The following is a 21,810-nucleotide window of genomic DNA, read 5'->3' as shown; positions in this document are numbered from 1 at the left end:
CTCCTGCTTCTCACTTCCGTGAGTCAGGCAGGGCTAGAGTGGGCCTCCCCCACCCCCACTTCCTTATTTCCATTGCACCATCTTCTCTCCTGTCCCTTCTGGGATGAGGCAGCCCCGGTCTTGGGATCTGGATTGATGGCCTGTGGGACCCTGGCTTCTCATAGTATGGAGTTTTCTTAGTTGTTTGAGACTTTTTTGCATCCTATGCTCAAAAGATATTCCATCCGAATGTGACTCTTGGTGACTTCACCTTGACCTCTTTTTCTGACCCCCATTTCTTTCTGCATCCAGACCCTCTTCTGCCTCGAGCAGTAGTTCCAACCAAGGAAAGAAAGGTCTGGGACTCAGGGTGGCAGAACCCCCATCTCATCTGACCTTGGCCTCCAATCAGAGGCCTTTAGTCTGTAGCCTGCCTATACGGCTGGGGAGGCAAATTCCCAAAGGACCACCAAAGGGAAGAGTGAAAGAGGCCAGGAGCACGGCAGCCATTCCTCTTATAGGGGAAATACCTTGACCTGGGGGAGGTGGCTGTGGTCAATGCAGTGATAGCATCCTGTCAGGTCAAGAGACACTCAGGTCCCCATGAGAGGCCCAGATCAGCAGAGCAGAGGAAGCAGATTCCGGGGATCCTCAGGGGTGGGTTGGCTGGTCCAGGCCCAAGCTGTGCATTTGCCCTCACGAGAGGGGAGGTGGCTAAGGAAGGGTGAGCTGCAGCTGGCTCTGTGTCCCTTGGGGCTGGCTGTCCTGCACAGGGGTGGAACGTGGCAATAGTGCACGGCCTGTGTGCCAGCAAAACTGTGCTGGCTGCCATCTTGAGGAGGCCAAAGCTGTGACAGATCATCAGCCCTGGCAGCCCTGGCTCTGGCCGCGAGTGGACACAGAATACGAGCACCCTCGCCATTAGAATTCTCTAGTAGTCGGGCCGGGATTGTGGCCCAACGGTAGAGCGCTTGCCTAGCATGTATGAGGCACTGGGTTCAATTCTTGGCACCACATAAAAATAATCCTTTATTTTTATGTATTGTATAAAACAAAGATAGTATATCCATCTACAACTAAAAAATATTTTTTAAAAATTCTCTAGTAACTTCAAAAATCATGACCTGTTGAAATTAATTTTAATAACATTTTTTCTAAGTCCAAACTATTATCATTTCAACAGGTAAATCAGTCTAAAAATACTGAGATAATTTTACAATCTTTTTTAAACATGTAAAAAGATAATGGTGACATTATTTTTAATAATAAGCTTTATTTAACTTCAATCTACATGATTGAGATGTACTTTGTTAATTTAAAAAATGAGATATTTTGTGTTCCTTTTGCACCCTGAATACTGTTGTGTATTTTGAACTGACAACACAACTCAGTTCAGATCAGTCAACTGCAAGTGGCCTTGGTGGCCTTGGGGGCCCTTGGCTGCCACACTGGAGCCACCTACTCAAGACACTCTGTAACCTGGTTGGCTCAAGGGCTTCTCTTACTCAGTCCTGACCTTTGACCTTCACCTCTGCCTCCTTTTGCTGTCAGGTCCAACAGCCAAGGGCTGGGCGTCCCCTTGCTTGGGATGGAAGCCATCAGATCTGTCCTAGAATTGAGTTTTACCTTTTTCTCTCCCTCCCCCTGGCCAGCCCTGGGTGCCCTGGGGACAAGGATAAGTCAGAGCTTTCATAATGCACAGAGTTGGAGAGAGGATGGAAGGCGGGGAAATGCCAGGAATTTTTCTTTCAGGAAGCAGAGGGCGCCTGGCTTCAGTGCCACCCACTCAGCTGCCTCAGCAGAAGGGCCGCGCTGCCTGGGATGGGGGCGCTGGGGCGCGCGAGTCTCTGGCCTCTGGCCCCCTCTGATTTCTCTCTCTGGGGCCCTGCACCCTGATGCACCTGGTGGGTGGCATATGCAGACTTGCGGGCTGGAGCTGCTTCCCTGTCCCTGAGCCAGGGTCTCGGAGGTCAGGCTCGCTCTTGGTGATTATGTCATTTAATCTGTGCACTCAGTTGAGGGACATTACTGAAGGCTTGAGAAGCATCTATGAGCAGGATGTCATGTGGGGCAGAGGGCTGTGGGGATGGAGAGGTCTGGACCTACCTGGTACCTTGGAGGTGTGTTTGCCCACGTTTCTCCCTGTGCTATATTTGTCCCTTGGTCATCCAAGGAGAGTGAGGCTGGGGTGTTAGTGGGCCACCCATCTCCCTCAGCATGTGTGCACACCTGTGCCTGCCTGACCAAGCTGTGCATGTTGGTGACACTGAGAGGCTGTACTTGTCTGTTGCTGTTCCTTTCTTTGAAGCCTGTCTGTCTTGGGAAAAGCCAGCGGGCCCAGGGAGGGTGGTGGAGCTGTGTTTGGGTCCTGGGCGTCTGAGGACCACAGCTAGTCCGTTGAGGCCACCGGTGAGAGGGAGTGTCCTCAGGGGCTGTGGCCTCTGTAGGTCTCCTTGCTAGGAGCCACAGAGCTCATTTCTTCTCTTCTCAGAGGTGTGTGAGGAGACGCAGCAGCTGTCACCAAGACATCTCGTGACTGGGCATGACACTGCCCAGCAGCTCAGCTGAGTCCTTGGCTGATGAGAAAGAGCCTGACAGCCTTTCTGACCTTGTGTTATGTGACACTTGTAACCCAGATGGGCGGCTGGGCGGAGCCTGGCTGTGCACAGGAAGCTGGGGCTCTTGGCCAGGGATTATTCTCAGGCTTCTCCTTCTCCCAGGACACTGAGGCTGGGGGTACGGAGCCCCACACAGAGACAGTCCCTCGCTGGGATTGTAAGGGACACACCTGGTGGAGGGCAGGCCTGAGGCCCAGCCTGTGGTCCCCTTTCAGCCCGTGGTCCCCTTCTGCTGAATCTTTATTTTCACTTGTCTTCCTCTAAGTCCATCACGTGCATGGGTTTGAAAGGCTGTGTGTTTATGTTTGTGTGTGTGTGTGTGTGTCTGTGTGTGAGTGTATAAGTGTGTGTGTGTGCGCATTGGGGAGGGATGTTGGGGAAAGAGAATGATGAAAGAGAGAGAGAATATTCTAGAGAGAGGCAGAGAGAGCCGTGTATATACCAGAGGGCAGAGCAGTGAAAAGGACCGCAGTGAGAAGCCAAGGGCCGAGGGGTAGAAATGATTCTCTCAAGGTTGGGGACAGGGCCAGGACAAAGGACGTCATTTCCTGACTCTTTCCCTTTGTCCTTTAAACTGCTGGAATGTGAAGAAACACAGGGGACTGGAAGGGCCGTGGAGCCCCAGTGTGGGGTTTGGGCTGGCTCCGGTGGCCCAGCCCTGGCCACCGGGCCACTCGCTCTGTCTGTGGTGTGTCCCATAGGGCTGCCCCATCCACTCACTCCAGGTGTCCTCCTTTTTCCTTTTGGCACAGTGCGCTCCCCTCCAGGTCTGGCCAAGACACCCCTATCTGCTCTGGGCCTGAAACCCCACAACCCAGCGGACATCTTGTTGCACCCCACAGGCGGTGAGTGACTGGCTGGGTGGACGTGGTGTGGGAGGCCGCGGGGCAGGACCCTGTGGCCTGGGCTGGGGATCTCAGTGGAGGCTCCTGGAGTAGAGGTTCTGGAGGTGCTCTAGAGAGGAGAGGGAGCGGGCTCTGTGCCACTCTGAGGTCAGGCCTCGGGGCCCTCGGTGCAGGGGTCAAGGTGACACATCCCTTGGCCACCTTCCTGCCCATGTGGCCCCTGTGGACTTTGGGATTTGGAGGCCTGGCCTCGGTTTCCTTGGACTCGGCCTGCTGTCTGCTGGGAGCCTGGCTCCCCCATCCCCAGTGTGCTCTGAGCATTCTCGAGACGCCAGAGGCCACCTGCACTCAGGGTGTTCTCCTGGCCTGCCTCTGTGGCTCACAAACCTCTGCCTGAGAACTCATGACTCAGTGGCAGCCATTGCTGTCTGTCCCCTCCCCAGCCCTCTCCCCCTTGGCCCTGGGTCTCTCTGGCCTGTCCAAGGCCTTGCTGGTCTCCTTGTCCAAATTCCTCATGCTGGTAGCCTTTGACCCTGCTGTTGAGGACCGGAGCCAGGCTACCTGGCTGCTCACTCCTCTCTGGGCTCCAGCACCCTCCTGTCTCTGTAGTAGAAAGTGGGCCTCCTCAGGCTGTCCTCTGGAGCAGGTGCTGGGGGTCATGCCCCCCACCTCCTGTCCCACCTCCCACTTCCTCTCCTTCCTGTGGGGTGGGGGTGGAGACAGTGGGGGCCCTGGGCTCTGAGTGGCAAGATGGAGCCAGTTCAGTCCAGAAAACTACTTCTAGATGCTGGTTTCAGGGCGGAGCTGGGTCTTGGGGTCAACTTTAACCTTCTCTCCTTAGCCACCAGGAGACTGGTCCAGCCAGGTAGGAGGGCAACGGCATGTATCTGTGACCCACACAGACACTGGCTCCCATGCAGGAGGTCACTCCTGACCAGCATGGCTAGGGACACTGAGCCACGGGAGGGGAAGGGGGCTGGGGCTGCCTTTCACCTGCCAGCACGTGGCTTCTCGAGACTCGCCCACATGAGCCCGGGCCACAGGCGCTGGGAGAGGGGCAAGCTCCTGCGTCAGTGTCTAAACTGCACCCTGGACTCCTGGGTCCTGCACAGGGTGGGCCTCAGCCCTCCCCTGAGCTCTTTGTGGAGAGCCCAGCTCTTTCTTGGCCTCGGCCTCAGCCTCCTTCACTCAGCCGATTCCTTCTCTAGGAACAATCCCTGTTAACCAGTCTCTCTCCTTCTCTCTCTCTCTCCCTCTCCCTCTCCCTCTCTCTCCCGATGGTTCTTCCTCCCATCTCCGTCTCCTGCCCCTCTTTCCTGCCTCTTCTTCTTGCCTGCCTGCTCCTCTTCCCTCAGAGGAAGATGAGGGGAGGGAGCTGGCTAAGCTTCCAGAAGGTAAGTGCGCTGGTGTGCGGCTGCTCCGGGTCTGGGAATGGCTTGTCACGCATGGCGGCTCAGGGACAGCTCTCTTTTCTTACCTGGTCTCAAGTGACCAGGCACATAGCCTTCCTGTCCCCACTCCCTGACAATGAAATATCACCCTGGGCACCACCTGAATCCTGTCTGGGGAGCTGGGAGCCACTGGGCGCTGGTTCAGGCACAGCCAGTGTCCAGGCGCCAGCTGGTGCCAGTTTGTGGACAAAAACATCTCTCCTGTCACTTCCTCTGCCAGTGGCTTTGTGCCCGCTGGCCTGGTGTACAGCCACGCAGAGGGGTCTGGGGGGGTCTGTCCGAGCCGGGCTTCTGGCCCTGTGGCCATGGTGGGCGGACAGTTCCTGGCTGTTGGCTTCCTGTGCACTGTAGGGCGGTTGGCAGCATCTCTGGCTCCTACCTACTGGGTGCCAGTAGCAGCACCCAGTCATGACAGTTGAAGATATCTCCAACATGGCCAGTGTCCCCTGGGGAGTTGTGCCAGTTTCAGAGCCACTGTCATAGATTTACAACTTGCCTCCAGGAAGGCCCTATCCACACAGACAGCAGGAAGTCTGTCTTTCTGACATCTCAGACGCCTTTGGGAATTTCAGGAAAGCTGTGGACCCACCTGCCACAGTAGGGCAGTGGGACGCCCATGCACAATGTTCTGAAGAGTTGGGCGTGGTGGCCCACGACTCTAATCCCAGCAGCTCAGGAGGCTGAGGCAGGAGGGTTGCAAGTTCAAAGCCAGCCTCAGCAACTTAGTGAGACTCTGTCTCAAAATAAAATATAAAAAAAGCCTGAGGATGTGGCTCAGGGTTCAACCCTGGTGTATAAAGAAAAGAGTTTCAGGAGCAGGCCATGGGGCCCGGGCCTCCCCCTGATTAGGATGAGCCTGTCCTTGCATTGTGACCAGCAGGCAGAGAGGGAACACAGTCTGGTGGAAGGCCTTTGATCCACAAGGGACAGAACTCAGAGGAGGACTCGATCCAGTGGGTGAGATGAGGGGGGTGTTTCTCTAGGGACTCTGTGTGGTTCTCTGGAGCCACTGTCCTTTGTACACATCGCGTTGGTTTCCAACCCCAAAGCCGGCCAGACCCCTCTGAATCTGCCCTCACCAGGTCAGGCGGTTGGAGAAAGTTTTGCCTCTGTCTAACCAGCTTGAGTTTGGGTGGCATCCTGGGATGCTTGGGCGTGGCGCAGGTCCTGGGGCTGCAGCGTGCTCCGGTCTGTGGGACCGGCCCCTCCGTGCCCCTCCCCAGCCTCATACCTGGGAAGGGGCTGTCTCTCGGGCTGGAGGCCAACTTGCTGGTTCTCCGAAATGCCGGTGCAGCTGGGGTGGGGCGGCTGGCATGAGCTGGGCTGTGGCTCTGCTCTCTGATCACGCAGCTGGCTCTCGGTCCCCCGAGTTGGCAGGCTCGGGCGCACAGGTGGGCTGTCAGGTGAGAAGTGCCCAGTGGCACCATCCTCCTGGCTGACAGACCTGGCAGCTGTGGCTCCCGCCTTGAGGGGGCTCTTCAGAGGAGCAGGTGGTGACAGAGCTGAACTGAGACCCGCCAAGTGTGCCTGTGAATGACCCTCAGCTTACAAGCTGCAAGTCCCCCACCCCAGAGCCACAGAATTGGGAGGGGATCAAGTTCCTGGGGATCAAGACAGCCGTGCCCACACCTGCCATTGTCCAGGATGTGGAGCTGAGGTCTGTTGGGAGGGGCGGGGGGGATCTGCCCAAGGTCACATTTGGGAACTTGGGAGGTGACAGAACCAAACTGGAGTTGGGCCTCCTGTCAAGTGGCCATTTCAAGCCCTCCCCTGCCTCCAGGCCCAGGCTCCAGGATTCCAGCCTGGAAGCCAGAATAGCTGTCCGGGCAGTGGGCCAGGTGGGGCAGGGGCAAGGCTGTGGTGACCTGTTGCGCATTTCCTGACCCAGGCAGCACCTCCTTGCTGACCCTTGGAAGCTCTGCTTGACTTCCCTGCTGATACTTTAATGGGAAATTCAGAAAAAGAAGTCTGTGGGGGGGGAATGATGAGTGGGAGAATTATTCATCTGGAGGAAATGAAGAATTTGGGGGACATTTGTTCTGTTCATCACTGTGCTAAATATATTCATGCATTCTTTGATTTGTTGATTCAAAAAATATTTTGTGTGCCTACTGTGTACCAGAACTGTGCCAGGCTCTGGGGACATAACGATAAGCAGTATGAGACATGGTTTCTAATCTTACGGAGCCTAGGCATAAACAGGAACCAGAATTATGCATTAAGTGCTTTGGAGGAAAGGGATACGGTTTTATGAGACCTCATGGCAAAGAACATGACCCAGGTTGAAGAAGTAAGATGTAGAGGTGAGTTGCACAAACCTGGTGAAACTCAGATGTGAGGAGAGCAAAGGGAAATGGCATGTACAAAGGCCCTGGGGTGGGAGGGAATAGCATGTCGATATCAGGTGCAAAGTCCCGAGGGAGGAAGTGACAGTGTTTTTTCTAGGAACAGAGAAGTCAGGAGGCTGGAACACAGGGCCAGAGGGTGTTTGGTATGGAGTGAGGTTGAACAGGCAGGAGCCAGGCCACAGAAGTCATTGTCATCACAGCAGTGCTGAAAGGAAGGTAGAGCAACCCATTTTATCAACCAGGGAGATTAGATGACCCGCCCAGGCCCACAGTCGTCAGGGGCACAGCTTCGCACTGACGCAGGATCAGGGAGTGGAGGCTCCTCCTTTCCAAGTGACTGCGCTGGGTGTAAGGGACACTTCAACATTTGAATGGTGACTTCACTGGGCATGGGGCCCCAGGGCCCTTCTCCTTGAGAGAAGGAGGGGAGGAAGCACTGAGGTCGGAGCACAGGTGGACATTAGGATTGGCCTCCACGGCAGGGGACGTTCAGGGTAGGCTCTCAGTGCGGGTGAAGACGGGGGCTAGGAGTGACCTCTGGGATGCTTGTTATGGGTGTCCTGGGGCAGAGCCTCTGATGCAGATTTATTGAGCACATACTACGTGCCAGGCCCTGTGCCTTTACAACTGAGGATATGAAGATGGAGTGCGGCACCCCAGGGAGGGCAGAGACCCCAGCAGGTAGGCAGAAGAGCTGAGTCGGGAAGGTGGGTATCGTGGGGGGGGGGGCGTGGAGGATCTGCAGTGCGGTCAGAAGGGTCTAAACTTTTAACTCTGTGCTGTTGGATATGGGACTCAGTGGGGTCTAATCCTCCCTCTCCTTCTCCAAAACCTACATATCTTTTTCCCCACTGTGTGCTGAGGCGGGACCCCAGGCACTGGCACACACTGGGCAGGAGCCCTGCCACTGAGCCACACCCCAGCCCCCGGGGGGGGCCCTTCTGCTCAGCTGGAGTTTGGGGGAGGTAGAAAGTGCCCTTGAGGGTGTCAGGAGGAGCCGGCCCTGGGCTGGAGGAGCCAGGTCCTCCTGGTCCCTCCAGCTGCTCTCAGCCGCCAGCAGCCACTTGGAGTGGGTTTGGGCTCCTGGAATGTTCTACACCAGCACCCTGCCCGGCCCCACCTCTCCTGCCCTTCCCAACTCCATTGCCTGGGGTGGGCTGGAGTGGAGCCGGGGCTCAGGGGAGGGCGGGCCGGGTCCAAACTGGACTAGCAAGAAGGCATCCAAGGAGCTTTCCTGTGAGTCCAGGAGAGTGCGCTGGGCGGGGTGTCGTCCCCACTTTACAGATGAGGGGCTCTCGTGGGTGACAGAAGGGGCGGGGGAGCCTGCTATGCTTGTGGGAAGGACGGGGAAGCCGAAGCAGAGACAGAAAAGGCGGCCTTGGAGGTGGCCCCCGGGTCTGAAGGCTGGGAAACCCACGTCTGGCTCCTAGCGCTGGTTTTGGAGGTGAACTCCCCAGGGACCCCGCTCTCTGGGTCCCGGAGCACAGAGGTGGCCTCGCCCATCCCGACCCCTGGTTTGGGATTGAGGGACAGGAAGGAGAGGGGCAGAGGATGGGGGCAGGGCGTGGGTGGGGCAGGTCCCTGATTGGCCTCGCTGTTTCCTGACCGTGGCAGGCACACAGGCTGCGGCCTCTCCCTGGTAAGCGGTTCTGTCCCCTGAGTTCTGGCACCTAGTCCTAGAAGCTGAGGGATCGGGCCGATGGCACTGACACCCTGGAGAACGTGGCCAGCTTGGGTTCTGACGCACGGTCCCGCCAGCCCTCTGTTGTCACCTTCCCCGCTCACAGCTCAGGCTGGAAGAAGGCAGTGGACTAGCAGGCCACCGGGGGTCAGCCACCAGGGGCCCAGGCTCATCCTGCTGTTGGACCTTCTCTGAAGCAGGGTGGAGGGTGATTGAGCTGCTTACCCAGAGTGTGGGCCAAGGTCTTGGCAAACCACTATGGCGTCCGAGGAGAGTTGAGCCAGGGTTACAAAGTCTGGGCAAACCAGGGAGAGCCCTGGGCACTCAGCAGCAGGAGGGGGCCATCCCCACCCAGCCTGGAAGGAACAGGGGAGGGCTGGGGGAGAGCCACCGGAGCTGCGGCTGTGGATACAGGGATGCAGCCACCGGCCCCTGCCTCCCGCCCTCTCATCTCCTGCCAGACCCCCTGTACCTCACCCGGAGCCATTGGAGCCACAGGGCAGGGGCCTGGTGGGCAGTAGGTGAAGCCAGCACTAGGGAGGCCGGGGAGAGGGGGTCAGAGAAGAGGACAGACCCGCAGGGCTCACCTGAGCAGACTTTACCTTGAACTCCAGGGAGCGAGAAGACCAAGTGCGACGTCTCGGGCCCCTGGTCTTCCTCGGTGGGAACGGGCTGCAGGGTGAGCTTGTGGGTTGGAGTTTGTGGGACAGGCACGTGCCGAGGCCTGCTGTGTGCCAGGTGCTGTGTGGGGCACGGGGAACACCCCTGAGCCCTGTCCCCCTTGCTGTCCTGGATGGGAGAGGACAGGTGCCGTGTGCTGCAGGGACCTGAGCGAGGCGTGCTGAGCACCCCGGAAGCTGTGGAGTGGCCTGAGGCCGTGAGGGATGAGCAGGGAGGACCCTGGCCTGGGTGTCCTTCACTTTTCTCTGGGTGTGACTCTCTGATGGTCCCTTTGCTAGAGGGGGTTACTAGCCCAGGACCAGGAGCCAGTTCCTCAAGACCAAAGCCACCCTGAAACCATGGGCTCCCGAGTTCAGACCGTCGGTGGGTCAGGTGGCCTCTGGGCCCCTCCCAGGTTCCCAAGCTGGCTCTGCCACCTGCTAGCTGTGTGGCCAGTGCACTGTGCTCCCATCCTTCAGATCCTGCTTCCCTCACGTGGCTGCTATTTTTGTAATTATGCATAGCTCTCAGAACTGGCACTCCTTTGGCTGGTGGCTGGCGTGCTGGATAGCAGCCAGCTCTAGGTATCCCCATGAGACAGTGGTCCTGTTGTGGTCCACCCCTGATGACACTCTGAATGTGGAGACTGGGATGCTGGTGTCCACGGCCATGCACTGGCTGTGTGTTCTGGGCAAATTTGCTCCACCTCTCTGGGCTTAGGAGACAGGTTAGATAGATCAAGGGTCAGCAAACTCTGGCAGCCGGCCAGGTCCTGCCTGCCAACTATTTTTGTGAGAAAAATTCTACTGCAACATAGTCATCTCTATGCCTTGAGCTATTGTCTCCAGATGTTTTCAGGCTACACAGTAGGACTGTGTACTTGCGACAGAGGCCCTCTGATCTGCCCCGCCTTAGATGTTTACTAGGGGGACCTTTACATACCAGCCCAGATCAGAGAGGCCTCTGCAGGGCCTGGGGCTGCAGCCTCCTTTGTTCGGTTGGCCTGGGGCCCCCAGGAGGTGTGGTGGCTTGGGCTGCTTAGGGAGGCCTTGCTGGCTCTGCCCACCGCTGGACTCCAGCTTGGGGGCTGTGCCTGGCACCTGGGATAGACCTCCCTCCCCACCCCTCTGCAGACATACTGCCTCCCCCTACCCCAGGCTCAGGACCCCCTCTGCAAAGGGCCCTGGCCTGAAGGGTCACCCTCCTCTGTGTCCATGGCAGCCAGTGTGCCATGTCGGGCCTGGGCCTGCCTCAGAAAGAGGCTGCAGTAGGCGACACAAGGCCCCTGCCAACACCCCTCTCCCCAGTGGGGGGCTTTCTCGGGCTTGGGGAGGGGGTTTGCATTATTTGCCCCAATCCCAGTCCTCACACCCCTGAGGGACCCAGGGGAGGGGCACTTCTCCCACTCGGTGACCATGACCATCTTGGTCAGCCAGGGCTGCAAGGGCCTCTTCAGGGCCGCATGGACTCTGGCCCCAAAGTGTCTCAGGCTGTTCTCCGCGGATGCCCTAGGTATGACAGAGTTGGGGCCTGTGCTCAGGCCTCGTCCCTTCTGGTGGGACAGGGACGGTGCCAGGTTTGCAGGCAGTGGCATGTCCTCTGTCCCTGTTCACGTCCCTGGAGACTGCGTGCCCCGCTTCCTCTTGCTGTTTAATATTGGGCTAATTTCAGAGTTAGCCTCAGAGGTGGTGGAGGGAGTCAGACGAGCCCTGACCTGGGAGTCAGGGGCCCTGGGTCCCGGCGGTGCGTCCATCATGTCACTGTCCCAGCCTCAACTTCCTCATCTGTAAAATGGCCTTTCTGGCTCTTTCCCTTCCCTCCTCTTCTGACCTGGGAGTTTTGGATTCTAACCTTGGATCCTGTGTACAAATGTCCCCTCTGAACTGCCCAGTGCTGTGGGAGTGCCACAGATGCGCAGACAGTGTCCAGCTCTGCCTGGGGACTGTTTGTCTGGTGTCCATCTCTTGAGAAATGCTAAGTGCGTCAGGCAGAGACGGTGGGCGTGTCTTGGTATCCAGGCCTCAGCAGACCCAGGTCTGTTGCTAGGTGAGCAAGCCTGTATCTGACTCCAGGCGTGGGGAGGACCCCAGGGCTGTCCCGGGACACGGGCCAGGTCAGATGCAGCTCCGGGTCCACTCTGGTGTCTGGGAGCCTGGAAGGGCCTGGGTAGCAGGGTCAGCAAAGGGGGTGCCAGTCATGGACAGATGGCCTGGTTCTTGGGTGGACGAGTCTCTGATGGCCGTGGTGCAGGGGTGGAGTTTGGGGCTCATTTCTGGAAAGGTTCTTGAGTCAGGCTCTGGTTAAAGGTTATCTTGGGACAGGGTGGGTGTGGCAGGCAGGAGCCCCCGGTCAAGTATCCTGATGTCTTTTGGGGGGCTGTTCCTGTGCTGTCTTTCCCCTGTCTGCTTTGGGTGGCTGTGTCCCTGGCAGGTTGGGAGGGTCCCACACTGCACCTCTGGGGATCTGAGCTCAGTCTCTGTCCTCCTGTTCCTTCCAGAAGCCCGGAGCTACGTGGAGTCTGTGGCACGGACAGCAGTGGCTGGGCCCCGACCTCAGGATGCTGAACCCAAGAGCTTCAGTGCCCCAGCTGCCCAGGCCTATGGCCACGAGACGCCCCTGAGGAATGGGACCCTGGGCAGCTCCTTTGTCTCCCCCAGCCCTCTGTCCACCAGCAGCCCCATCCTCAGCGCCGACAGGTAAGTCCGGGTGGGAAGACTCGGGGATGAGAATTGCGGCCGGGGATGGGACAGCTGAGGCCTCTTGGATCTTCCCAGGGTGTGGGCACAGAGAAGTCACATCCGGTCCACGGCACTTTGCAGACCCCTTCAGGGCACCTGGAGAGCGCTTCCCCTGAGTGCCAGACCTTAGGGGAGCCCGGAAGTGAGTAAGCGGTCATTCCCCCAGCAGTGCTGGCAGGAGGAAGTGCGCCAGGTGAAGGAGGCCTTCCCCAGGTCTCAGGACAACGAGGACTTAGGACTCGGGCGGTGGGTGTTTGCGGGAGGCCGAGCACTTTGCTGTAAGCTTTGTGCAGATGTGGAACCTTCACAGTGGTCCCAGGAGGCAAGCCCCAGGGTCCCCACTTTCTAGAAGAGGCAGCTGAAGCACAGAAGTGGTTTCCTAAGCTGAGCAGTAGCACGGATAGACTGGAGGCCCAAGTGTGCGGTTCCGGGGCCCATGTCTCCCGCGTCGCAATCTCCTCCCCAGACCCCTGTGGTGCCCACCCTTCGCTGGCTGAGAGCCAGACCTTCAAGAGCTGACGGAGAAGTAAAGTGCTTGGAGCTCAGAGCGAGGGGCCATTATCTTGGTCTAGGAAAGCAGAAGGGTCCCTGAGGGCTGGAACTCTTTGTGGGCAATCCAGGGGGGGTGAGCAGGATGTGGAGGGGCGAAGGAGGGAGAGAGCATTTTGAAGGACAGCACAGGAAGATGCAGGTTAGAGTGGGGCGTGCAGATGGAGGAGAGGGGAGGCGTCCTGATGCACGGCCCAGCTGACACCCATTGTCTGAGCACATCGGACACAGAGGAAGGCTGGGCAGTCCCTGCTCACAGGCTCAGTAGAGGGACGGCTGATGTGTGGGGTGCAGTGAGAAGCTGGTGCGGGGGAGGTGAAAACAGCCCAGGAAAGGAAGCTTGAGACCAGCTTGGGCAAGGCCTGGAGTGCAGATGCCGGGCAGGGTGGGGTGGGGGTGGGGTGGGGGTCAGGGTGGGAGGACAGCGTTGGCCCCATGGAGGACCCAATGCCTTTCTCTCCCTTTCTGAGCCCGCTCCCCTCCCTGCGCTGCCTTCCCAGGGTTCCTCAAACATCCCAGCCCCCCACCTCACATTTCTGCCGCAGGCCCTACCTATGCTGGCTCAGGGGTGGGGGCTTGGTGAGCGGAGGCAGCTTGCCTCTGGGCTCTAAGGGTTCTGAAACCTGGAGCCAAACGTGCACCCCAACCCAGCCTGCCTGCCCAGCCTCCTGACAGGCTCCCAGCGGCTCAGGAGGCCTGGCCCCTGCAGAGGGCGTGCTCCCTGTTCAAGGGACAGGGATTTCGCCCTGCGCCGTGGCCCCCACGGGGAGCCCCGTGCAGGGAACTTCTCCCACATTCTTCCCGATGCCCCGTTGGCCCCTCTCAGGACTCCGGAAGTCGGTGTCTGTGCCCTGAGATTCATCTTCTAGAACTCCATGTCCGCATCCCTCGCCCCGCCCTGCTCTGCCTGCTGCATCCTCAGAAGCCAGTTTTTTCCCTCCTGGGAAATGACCTTCTGCTCTGGCCCCTTCTGGGGTGCAAGGCAGGCTGTGTCCTGGCCTGTCCCCTGCCTGTCCCCTGCTGTCTCCCTGCTCGTGGTTCTCGTCTGCCCCTAGAGCACAGTCCCACCAAAACCTCCTCGCACCCGGAGCCCCAGCCAATCCCACCCAGCCGGGGAGGGCTCAGCAGCTGAGAGACGCCCTCCTGCCCATGGCAGTTGGGGGCTTGGGCCCCTGGCTGTGTGAGGACCCCTTCCCTCCCTGGGGACTCCTGGCCCAGCCCGCCTGCCATCTTCCTATGGCTGCTGCTTACCCACGTCCCTGTCGACCTCTGTCTCTACTGCCACACTGCAGATGGGTAACCGTGTGGGTCTGAAGGAGCAGGTCATCTGTCAGCCCCTCATGGCCCCCTAGGAAAACACAAATAAAGAGAATCCCTGCTCCCCAGCTCATAGGTCCCGGCGGTGTGGGCCTGCTCCCCCGTGTCACTCCCTAGGGGCCTGCACTGCCCTTCACAGTGGAGCCCTGAATTGTGGCAAGTACTCCAGGCACGGTCCCATACAAACTGAATTTTGTCAGGATCTTAGAATTGGGAGTGACCTTGAGCTCATGGAATCTAATCTCCCCATGGAGGACCTTCCCTATGCAGCCTTTAGACCCGTAAGTCCCTCAGCCTCTGCTTGAGTTCTCCTAGTGATGGGAGGATCATTACCACTCAGGGCAGTTGCTCCATTAGTGGCCAGATCCGATGCCCGGAGAGCAGACCCTATAATGAGCTGAAATCCCTGCTTTGGAACTTCCCCCTTGATTCCCTCCCTCCCTCCCTCCTGTCCTTCCTCCCTCCTTCCCTCCCTCCCTCCCTCCCTCCCTTCCTTCCTTCCTTCCTTCCTTCCTTCCTTCCTTCCTTCCTTCCTTCCTTCCTTCCTTCCTTTTTGTTTTGAACCAACCAGGAGTAGAAGCCCAGTCCTGCTTGCTCAGGGCTTATGATGACAGCAAACCCAGAGACGCAGTCAGGTGGGCCTCATAGGAATGGGAGCCAGGTGGTTTGCCTCCCTCTCCAGAGTGAGTTTCTGTGATGCTGGAGGCTTCAACAGGACGCCACCTTCAACTTTCATGAGGGAGATTTCTTGGCTTATGGCTCAGTAGTCAGCAGAGTGCTGTGGGAAAATGTGGGCTTTGGAGTCAGACCCAGCTGAGTTGAAACCCTGGGCTTTTATGAACTGTGTGGTCCTGAGTTTACTGTTGAACCTCTCTGACCTTCAGTTTCTTCTTCTGATGGATCCATGAGGTGATGTAAAAGCCCTGACTCTCTGGCCGACTGCAAGTGGAGCTATTATGGTTGCTATTAGTGGTTGGAAGGAAGCTGGGTACTTCCCTCAAGGACCCCCTTCATTAACTGCCATTTGCTGACCTCTCAATCTGTCCTCTCTCTAGCACTTCAGTGGGGAGTTTCCCATCAGGGGAGAGCAGCGACCAGGGCCCGCGGACACCCACCCAGCCCTTGTTGGATTCCAGCTTCCGCTCTGGCATCCTGGGGCAGCCCAGCCCCGTGGCCCAGAGAAGTTACCAGAGCTCTTCTCCTCTCCCGACCGTGGGCAGCAACTACAGCAGCCCCGACTCCTCACTTCAGCAATTCAATCCTGCAGAAAGCCAGCCCCGCTCTCAGTTCAGTGTGGCCAGTGTCCACACGGTGCCTGGGAGCCCTCAGGCCCGCCACAGGACAGTGGGCACCAACACGCCCCCTAGTCCTGGCTTCGGCCGGCGGGCCGTCAACCCCAGCATGGCTGCTCCCGGCAGTCCCAGTTTGAGCCACCGCCAGGTCATGGGTCCACCCGGCCCTGGTTTCCATGGCAACACCGTTTCCAGCCACCAAAGCAGCGGGGCCACCACCCCAGGGAGCCCCAGCCTGGGCCGGCACCCCGGGGCCCACCAAGGCAACCTGACCCCCAGTCTCCATGGCAACGCAGTGGCCAGCCCTGGCAGCCCCAGCCTGGGCCGTCACCTGGGAGGGTCTGGATCCATGGTTCCTGGCAGCCCCAGCTTGGACCGGCACGTGGCCTACGGTGGCTACTCTACCCCTGAGGACCGGAGGCCTGCGCTGTCCCGACAGAGCAGCGCTTCCGGCTACCAGGCCCCGTCCACACCCTCCTTCCCTCTCTCCCCTGCCTACTACCCGGGCCTGAGCAGCCCCACCACCTCCCCCTCGCCGGATTCTGCTGCCTTCCGGCAGGGGAGCCCCACACCGGCCCTGCCAGAGAAGCGGAGGATGTCCGTGGGCGACCGGGCAGGCAGCCTCCCCAACTACGCCACCATCAACGGGAAGGTGTCCTCCTCGCCGGTGGCCAGTGGCATGTCCAGTCCCAGTGGGGGCAGCACTGTCTCCTTCTCCCACACGCTGCCCGACTTCTCCAAGTACTCCATGCCAGGTGGGCCTCTCCTCCCATGTCCACCTCTCCTGGGGCTGAGCTGAGTCCAGGAGTTAGGATATCTGTCCTCCTCTCTGTTCTGACAATCCCTTTGCAGACAACCCTGGGGATGGGTGGCCGACTGCTGGGCCTCAGTTCAGGGTGAGGATGAGGATGAGGTTGACAGACATGATAGCATTACTCTCAGGTACCTTCAAGCCACTTGTGAGCATGTACTCTTGCTAGCCTCTGGGCTAAGTACTATCTTACTTAATCCTCATGTCCTCCCCCCCCCCCCCCCCCCGTAGGTACAATTACTCCTTTTTACCCAGGAGCAAACTCAGGATTCCAGAGGCTCTGTTGTTTGCCCAGCATCCTACAGTTAGTAAGTGGCAGAGCTAGGCTTCCAGTCTAGGCCTATTTTACCCCCAAACTAATGCTCTTTAGGCATTATTGGAGTTGTCTTTATCATGTGGCCATATCTTGAGGGCTATTGTGATCTAGCATAACTTTGAAAGCGTGCCTTCCAAACCTGTGCCTCGCTTCCTTTGGTCAGCCCCAGGTACGCACATTCCTCCTAACAGATCTGGCAGCCAGATAGGATGTGGGCCGGGGCTGATTGACACGGGGTGTTTTTACCAGGGCTTGGTTTCTGCAAACCTGTTCTGTGGTCCAGGCAGCTTTGTCTGTTGAATTCCTCACTCATCCCTAGGACTTGGCATATTTGCCTCCACTTCGTTCGCTGGTTATCTAAACCCAAAGGTCAAGGCCTCAGGAGACCTGCAGTTTCTCAAGCAGACTGGAACCTGTCTGCATGCAGGGTCGCCCCAGGTGATCAAAGCAGATTTGGAATATTTCAGGCAGCTTAGGATGGGCCCAGCTGCCCTGATCCCCCGTGTCACTCCTAGGTCCTGTACTGGGCCTCCCAAGCTGCGACACCTAGAGTGACCCTGCACCCCCCTGCTTCCTGCCGCCCACTGGGGACATCTGGTTCCCAGTCCCTCTCCTTGAAGGAGGCAAAACTTGGAGTAGTTGGACACTTCCTGTTTCCCACCATCTTCCCTGCTTAAAATAGTTCTGGAGTCAACACAGGAAGGCTTAGGGGGCTGCAGCCACCTCTGACAGCTCGTTAACCTAGCAGGGCCTGGGTCTCCAGAGCAGGGACAGGCGGGCAACAGTTGTGGGGTCCAGCCCCCCCCCACCAGGCGTCCTGCATACATCTGCCAGGAGAGTAGCTGCCCCCTCCCAGCCCTCCAGAGACAAACCCCCAGGCCCGGGGATCATGAACACAGTGGAAATTGACTAAGCCCTGGAGTCTCAGCTCGGGGCCTCCTTAGCTGACACTGTCCTTAGCGCAGGGCCTCGGCTCCAGGTTCTGAAGACAGGAGAGGGAGGTGTGGGGTGGAAGGTCCCTCTCTCCTCTGCTTTCCTTTTGTTTCTTTGGTGCCCAAAGATGAAGGAGCAGAACAGTGAGGAGGGTTCTGTGCTAGGGTTCTGCGGCACAGCGTGACTTCTCTGGTTTACAAAAACCAATGGGATCTGAGGAACTGAAGAGCGGCGCTCAAAGGTGCCAAATCTAAAGAAATGATAAGAGACAGAGGTGCTCATCCCCTGTCTGGACCAGTGCACCAGTGCATGCCGGGTGCATGTTTGAAATGTGGTGCTGTATTCCAGAAATTCACACAATAGGACCTGCTGATAAGGAACAAGGATGAGTAAAGAGGCCGGAAAGCAAGGGCCCCACACCCCAACCCCTGACCCAGAAGCTGCCCTGGAGCCGGTGCTCACCTGGCCCCAGGGTCTCTCTTTGGGTCACCATCTGTAACCCACCAAGCCACTCTCCCTCCAAGCCTCTCTCCTGATTGTAAAGCTGCACAGCGGAACCCAGTTGTCTGAGCTACCCCAGAACATAGCACCCCAGGAGAGATCCCCAGGCCTGCTAAGGAGCTGGGTGGGGGGATCAGCAGCCGAGAAACCTGGCCTGGCGACACCCTGCAGAGAGCCTCTAGGTCCTAGGCCAGTCCCTCATACTTGTCCCAGAGTTGGAGTGATTTTTTGCCCTGTGTGACTGCAGAACACTGGCTTTCCATGTGAGAAAGAGGAGGGGGATCAGGAAGAGAGGACAGAAAGGGGTCTTCCTGCCTTGTCATCTGCGATGCTGCAGTTGGGAGGTTGAGCCTGTGGAGAAGGGGGAAGGGTGGGTCTTAGCCGTGTGGGGAATCTGCTAGGGGACGGGTGCTGGGAGCAGGGCAGGCTCTGGGTTGGCTCTGTGGGATGCCCAGCAGGCAGTGGGGGGGGGTGTGAGAAGTCCCTGCTCTGTCCCTTCCTGCTGTGCTCTGTGATGTTTGAGGACACTACTTTCTGTGTCCCCCTGGGTATAAAGTACCATATTCTTGTTGGCTTAAAATAGCAGAAATAGGAAGGCCAGGAATCCAGCACCCAGCTTGGTCCCTGGTGGGGTTCCAAGGGACCATGGGCTCCAGGCTTGCCACGTCCCCCTGGGTCTGGAAGTCCTTGGTGTTCCTTGGCTTGTGGCTGTGCCAGCCTGTGTGGCTCCCTCTTCACATGGAGCTGTCTCCACGAGTCTCTGTCTCCTCTTTTGAGGACACAGTCCTCCTGGACCAGGGCTCTGTCCAGCGTACCTTCATCTTAATTGGATTCCATGTGCAAAGACCCTCTTTCCAAATAAGGCCCCATTCGTGGGCTTTGAGGGTCAGGACTCACTTCAGCATCTCTTTTCAGGGAACAGAGTTCAACCCGTAACACTTCCCATTCTTCTTCTCCTGCAGACAACAGTCCTGAGACCCGGGCTAAAGTGAAATTTGTCCAGGACACTTCCAAGTATTGGTACAAGCCTGAGATCTCCAGAGAGCAAGGTGAGGACTGGGTGGTTCTGGTGGTTCTGTGGTCCATAGAGGACAGAGTTGGCTGCCGATCACCGTGTCTGACTTGGGCAAGGAACATAGTGCACTCATTCCTCTTTGCAGTAGGTAGTGGTCACAGAGAGGGAGCTGGGATTGAAGTCAGACAGTAAGAAGCACTTCCCACATCAAAGGGAAGGCTGGCAGACCATTGGTGTGAATGATTTTTGCAAGAGTCCATCGGAGCTTTGGTTTTCCTGGACAAAGTAGAAGAACAGCCAAGATCATATGAAGCCTCAGCTCTCCATCTGTATGATGTGGGAGATTTTTGCATTTTGTAGAAACAAATGAAGTTGTGAATATGGGAATAGAGACGAGGCCCTCTATGGGTTCTCAAGGATCATCTGTGGGGTGTGGGTGTGGCTCACCAAGGACTGCCTGACGGCCCCACTGGCCCACTGCCTGTCTTTGTAAATAAAGTTTTATTGGAACAATGCCACGCCCATTAGTTTACAGACTGTCTCTCGCTTCCAGCTGCAGCCATAGACTTGAGTATTTGCAAAGGGCTGCGTGGCCCCCAGTGTTGACTCTCTGGCCATCTCAGCCCAGGAGGACCCTTGGGAGTGTTTACACTCTGACTTTAAAGAATGTCATCTCATCCAAGAGAAAACAAAGTTCCAGGGGCCCCCAGGGCACTTAAGCAGCCAGGGACGCCAATCTCATGTGCCCTCTTCCCTCCTCTGGCGCAGCCATCGCACTCCTTAAGGATCAGGAGCCAGGGGCCTTCGTCATCCGTGACAGCCACTCCTTCCGGGGGGCCTATGGGCTGGCCATGAAGGTGTCTTCGCCTCCTCCGACCATCATGCAGCAGAATAAGAAAGGTGACATCCTCCTCCGGAGACTGGGATCTTCACGGTCTCTTCAAACCCTGGGGTGCTGGGGGGCCCCAGGGTGCTGAGCAGGACCTAAGTCTCAGAGAGCTGGTGCCTGATAAACAGCTCTCCAGAAGAGTGTGCCCTGGGCTGGTGATGGTGGCGTCGGGGAACAGGGAAGCAGGTGTCTCTCCTCTCTGGAGGGGCTGGTGGTGGTCTCTGCAGTCCCAGGCTCCAGCCTCCCCATCTCTGCGACCCTCTCTCCCACCCCAGACCCGTGCACTGGAGAAGAGGTAGAGCAGCCTTGGGAGTCCATGGGGGGACTCTGTGAAAAGTGTCCCATTTCTTTCTCTCCCTCCCAGGAGATCTGGCCCATGAGTTGGTGAGACATTTCCTAATCGAGACCGGCCCCAGAGGAGTCAAGCTCAAGGGCTGCCCCAATGAGCCGAACTTTGGTGAGCTGCCCCCACCACTGTTCCTGCAGGAGGGGTTCAGCATCTTGCCCTGCTTCAAGCCCCCCTGGGGCCTGACCCCAAGTTCTCTCCCCCATAATCCTGTGTGGTAGATGGCACCGTCCTTGTTTCGCGCAAGGGAACTGTTAGTTAGACTTACCCAAGAAGGCACAGGTAACAAGTGACTGACCTGGGATTCGATCCCACAATTCTCCAATGCTTCTACCCTGTTTGTTTCTTTTTTGGGGGGAGGGGTGTGGGGTCATCACTGGAGAGACTTAGAAAAGATGTTAGGAGGAACTGTAAAGGGAAGTTGTTAGGTCACAATATGACTGCTAGAGGGAGTCTTTGGCATCTTCTTCCTTGGGTCTTGCTAAAAAAAAAAAAAAAAAAAAAAAGAGGGCATGAATTTTCAGCTCTGAAAATTCGTGGATAAGAGAGGGGTAATAAAGAAGCTAAGCTGTGGGTAGCTCCATAGCTAAGCACACCTGAGGTCCTGGGTTCCATCTCTAGCCACACACACACACACAGAAAGAAGCCCGGTGGGGTGAGGCTTCCTGGCATTTGCGCCCGGCCCCGGCTGGCCCCTGACTCCCAGGAGCGCTGCCCCTGAGCCACTGTCTCATCCTGCAGGCTCCCTGTCCGCCCTGGTCTACCAGCACTCCATCATCCCTCTGGCTCTGCCCTGCAAGCTCGTCATTCCAAACCGAGGTAGGACGTGAGACTCCCCGTGCTCCAAAGGTGCCCTTGAGCTACCTCCTTCGTGTCTGGCCCTGCCAACCACTCCAGAAATGTGGGCCAGGGGTGGAGGGCACTGGCCATTTTGCCAACGTGGGGACATTCAAAACCTCTCTCTCACACACTTCTTTTTCCTGATAAAAAAAGAAGGAAAAGTTTGTGGGCGTGGTGGCGCACACCTGTAATCCCAGTGTCTGGGGAGGCTGAGGCAGGAGGATCACGAGTTCCAAGCCAGCCTCGGCAACTTAGCGAGACTGTAAACAACCTAGTGAGATCCTGCCTCAGAATATCAAATATAAAGGGCTGGGGATGTGGGCAGGTGGCTCAGTGGTTAAGTGCCCTTGGGTTCAATTCCTGGTACCCCCCAAAAGAAGGAAAAGTTTATTTAAGAGTTGAACTCCAGGGGCATATGTAAGTTGTCTTTCCAGATGGTTCTAGAAAATACTCTGGAGCCTTTAAGAAATTCATACTGAATTCTCAGAATAAGCCTCATCCCCGGGGAAGGCCTAAGACGTGGGAGAGTCAGGAGAAGAATGTCCTAGAGGTTGAGATAAGATCTCCAATATTAGTGGATGATTTTTATCTATTCAATTCAGTTCACTAAATTATTAATAATAATTGGCCAACATTATTAGCTTAAAAGTTCCAACACAACTTAAGCAGCATTATTAACCA

At 57.4% G+C, this 21,810-nt stretch overlaps 1 protein-coding gene across 16 annotated transcripts in view; it reads left to right on the top strand.

Moving 5' to 3' along the window:
* TNS1 (tensin 1) overlaps window positions 1-21,810 on the top strand; it is a 196,639-nt gene that overhangs the window by 165,542 nt on the left and 9,287 nt on the right. For 12 of the 16 annotated variants that reach the window (XM_081260957.1, XM_081260953.1, XM_081260959.1 and 9 more), the window contains 8 exons: window positions 3,350-3,442; window positions 4,798-4,836; window positions 12,080-12,278; window positions 15,242-16,233; window positions 19,002-19,088; window positions 19,823-19,954; window positions 20,308-20,400; window positions 21,031-21,108. In XM_081260957.1, the coding sequence (XP_081117083.1) occupies window positions 3,350-3,442; window positions 4,798-4,836; window positions 12,080-12,278; window positions 15,242-16,233; window positions 19,002-19,088; window positions 19,823-19,954; window positions 20,308-20,400; window positions 21,031-21,108 (1,713 nt within the window). Of the gene's footprint in view, window positions 1-3,349; window positions 3,443-4,283; window positions 4,308-4,797; window positions 4,837-12,079; window positions 12,279-15,241; window positions 16,234-19,001; window positions 19,089-19,822; window positions 19,955-20,307; window positions 20,401-21,030; window positions 21,109-21,810 lie in introns of all 16 variants that reach the window. The other 4 variants (XM_081260961.1, XM_081260955.1, XM_081260948.1 and 1 more) reach the window with 2 other exon arrangements.

The sequence above is a fragment of the Spermophilus citellus genome, assembly GCF_964194105.1.
Source record: "Spermophilus citellus genome assembly, chromosome: 11".
NCBI lineage: Eukaryota > Metazoa > Chordata > Mammalia > Rodentia > Sciuridae > Spermophilus > Spermophilus citellus.
This window is presented reverse-complemented; position numbering and strand designations above follow the sequence as displayed.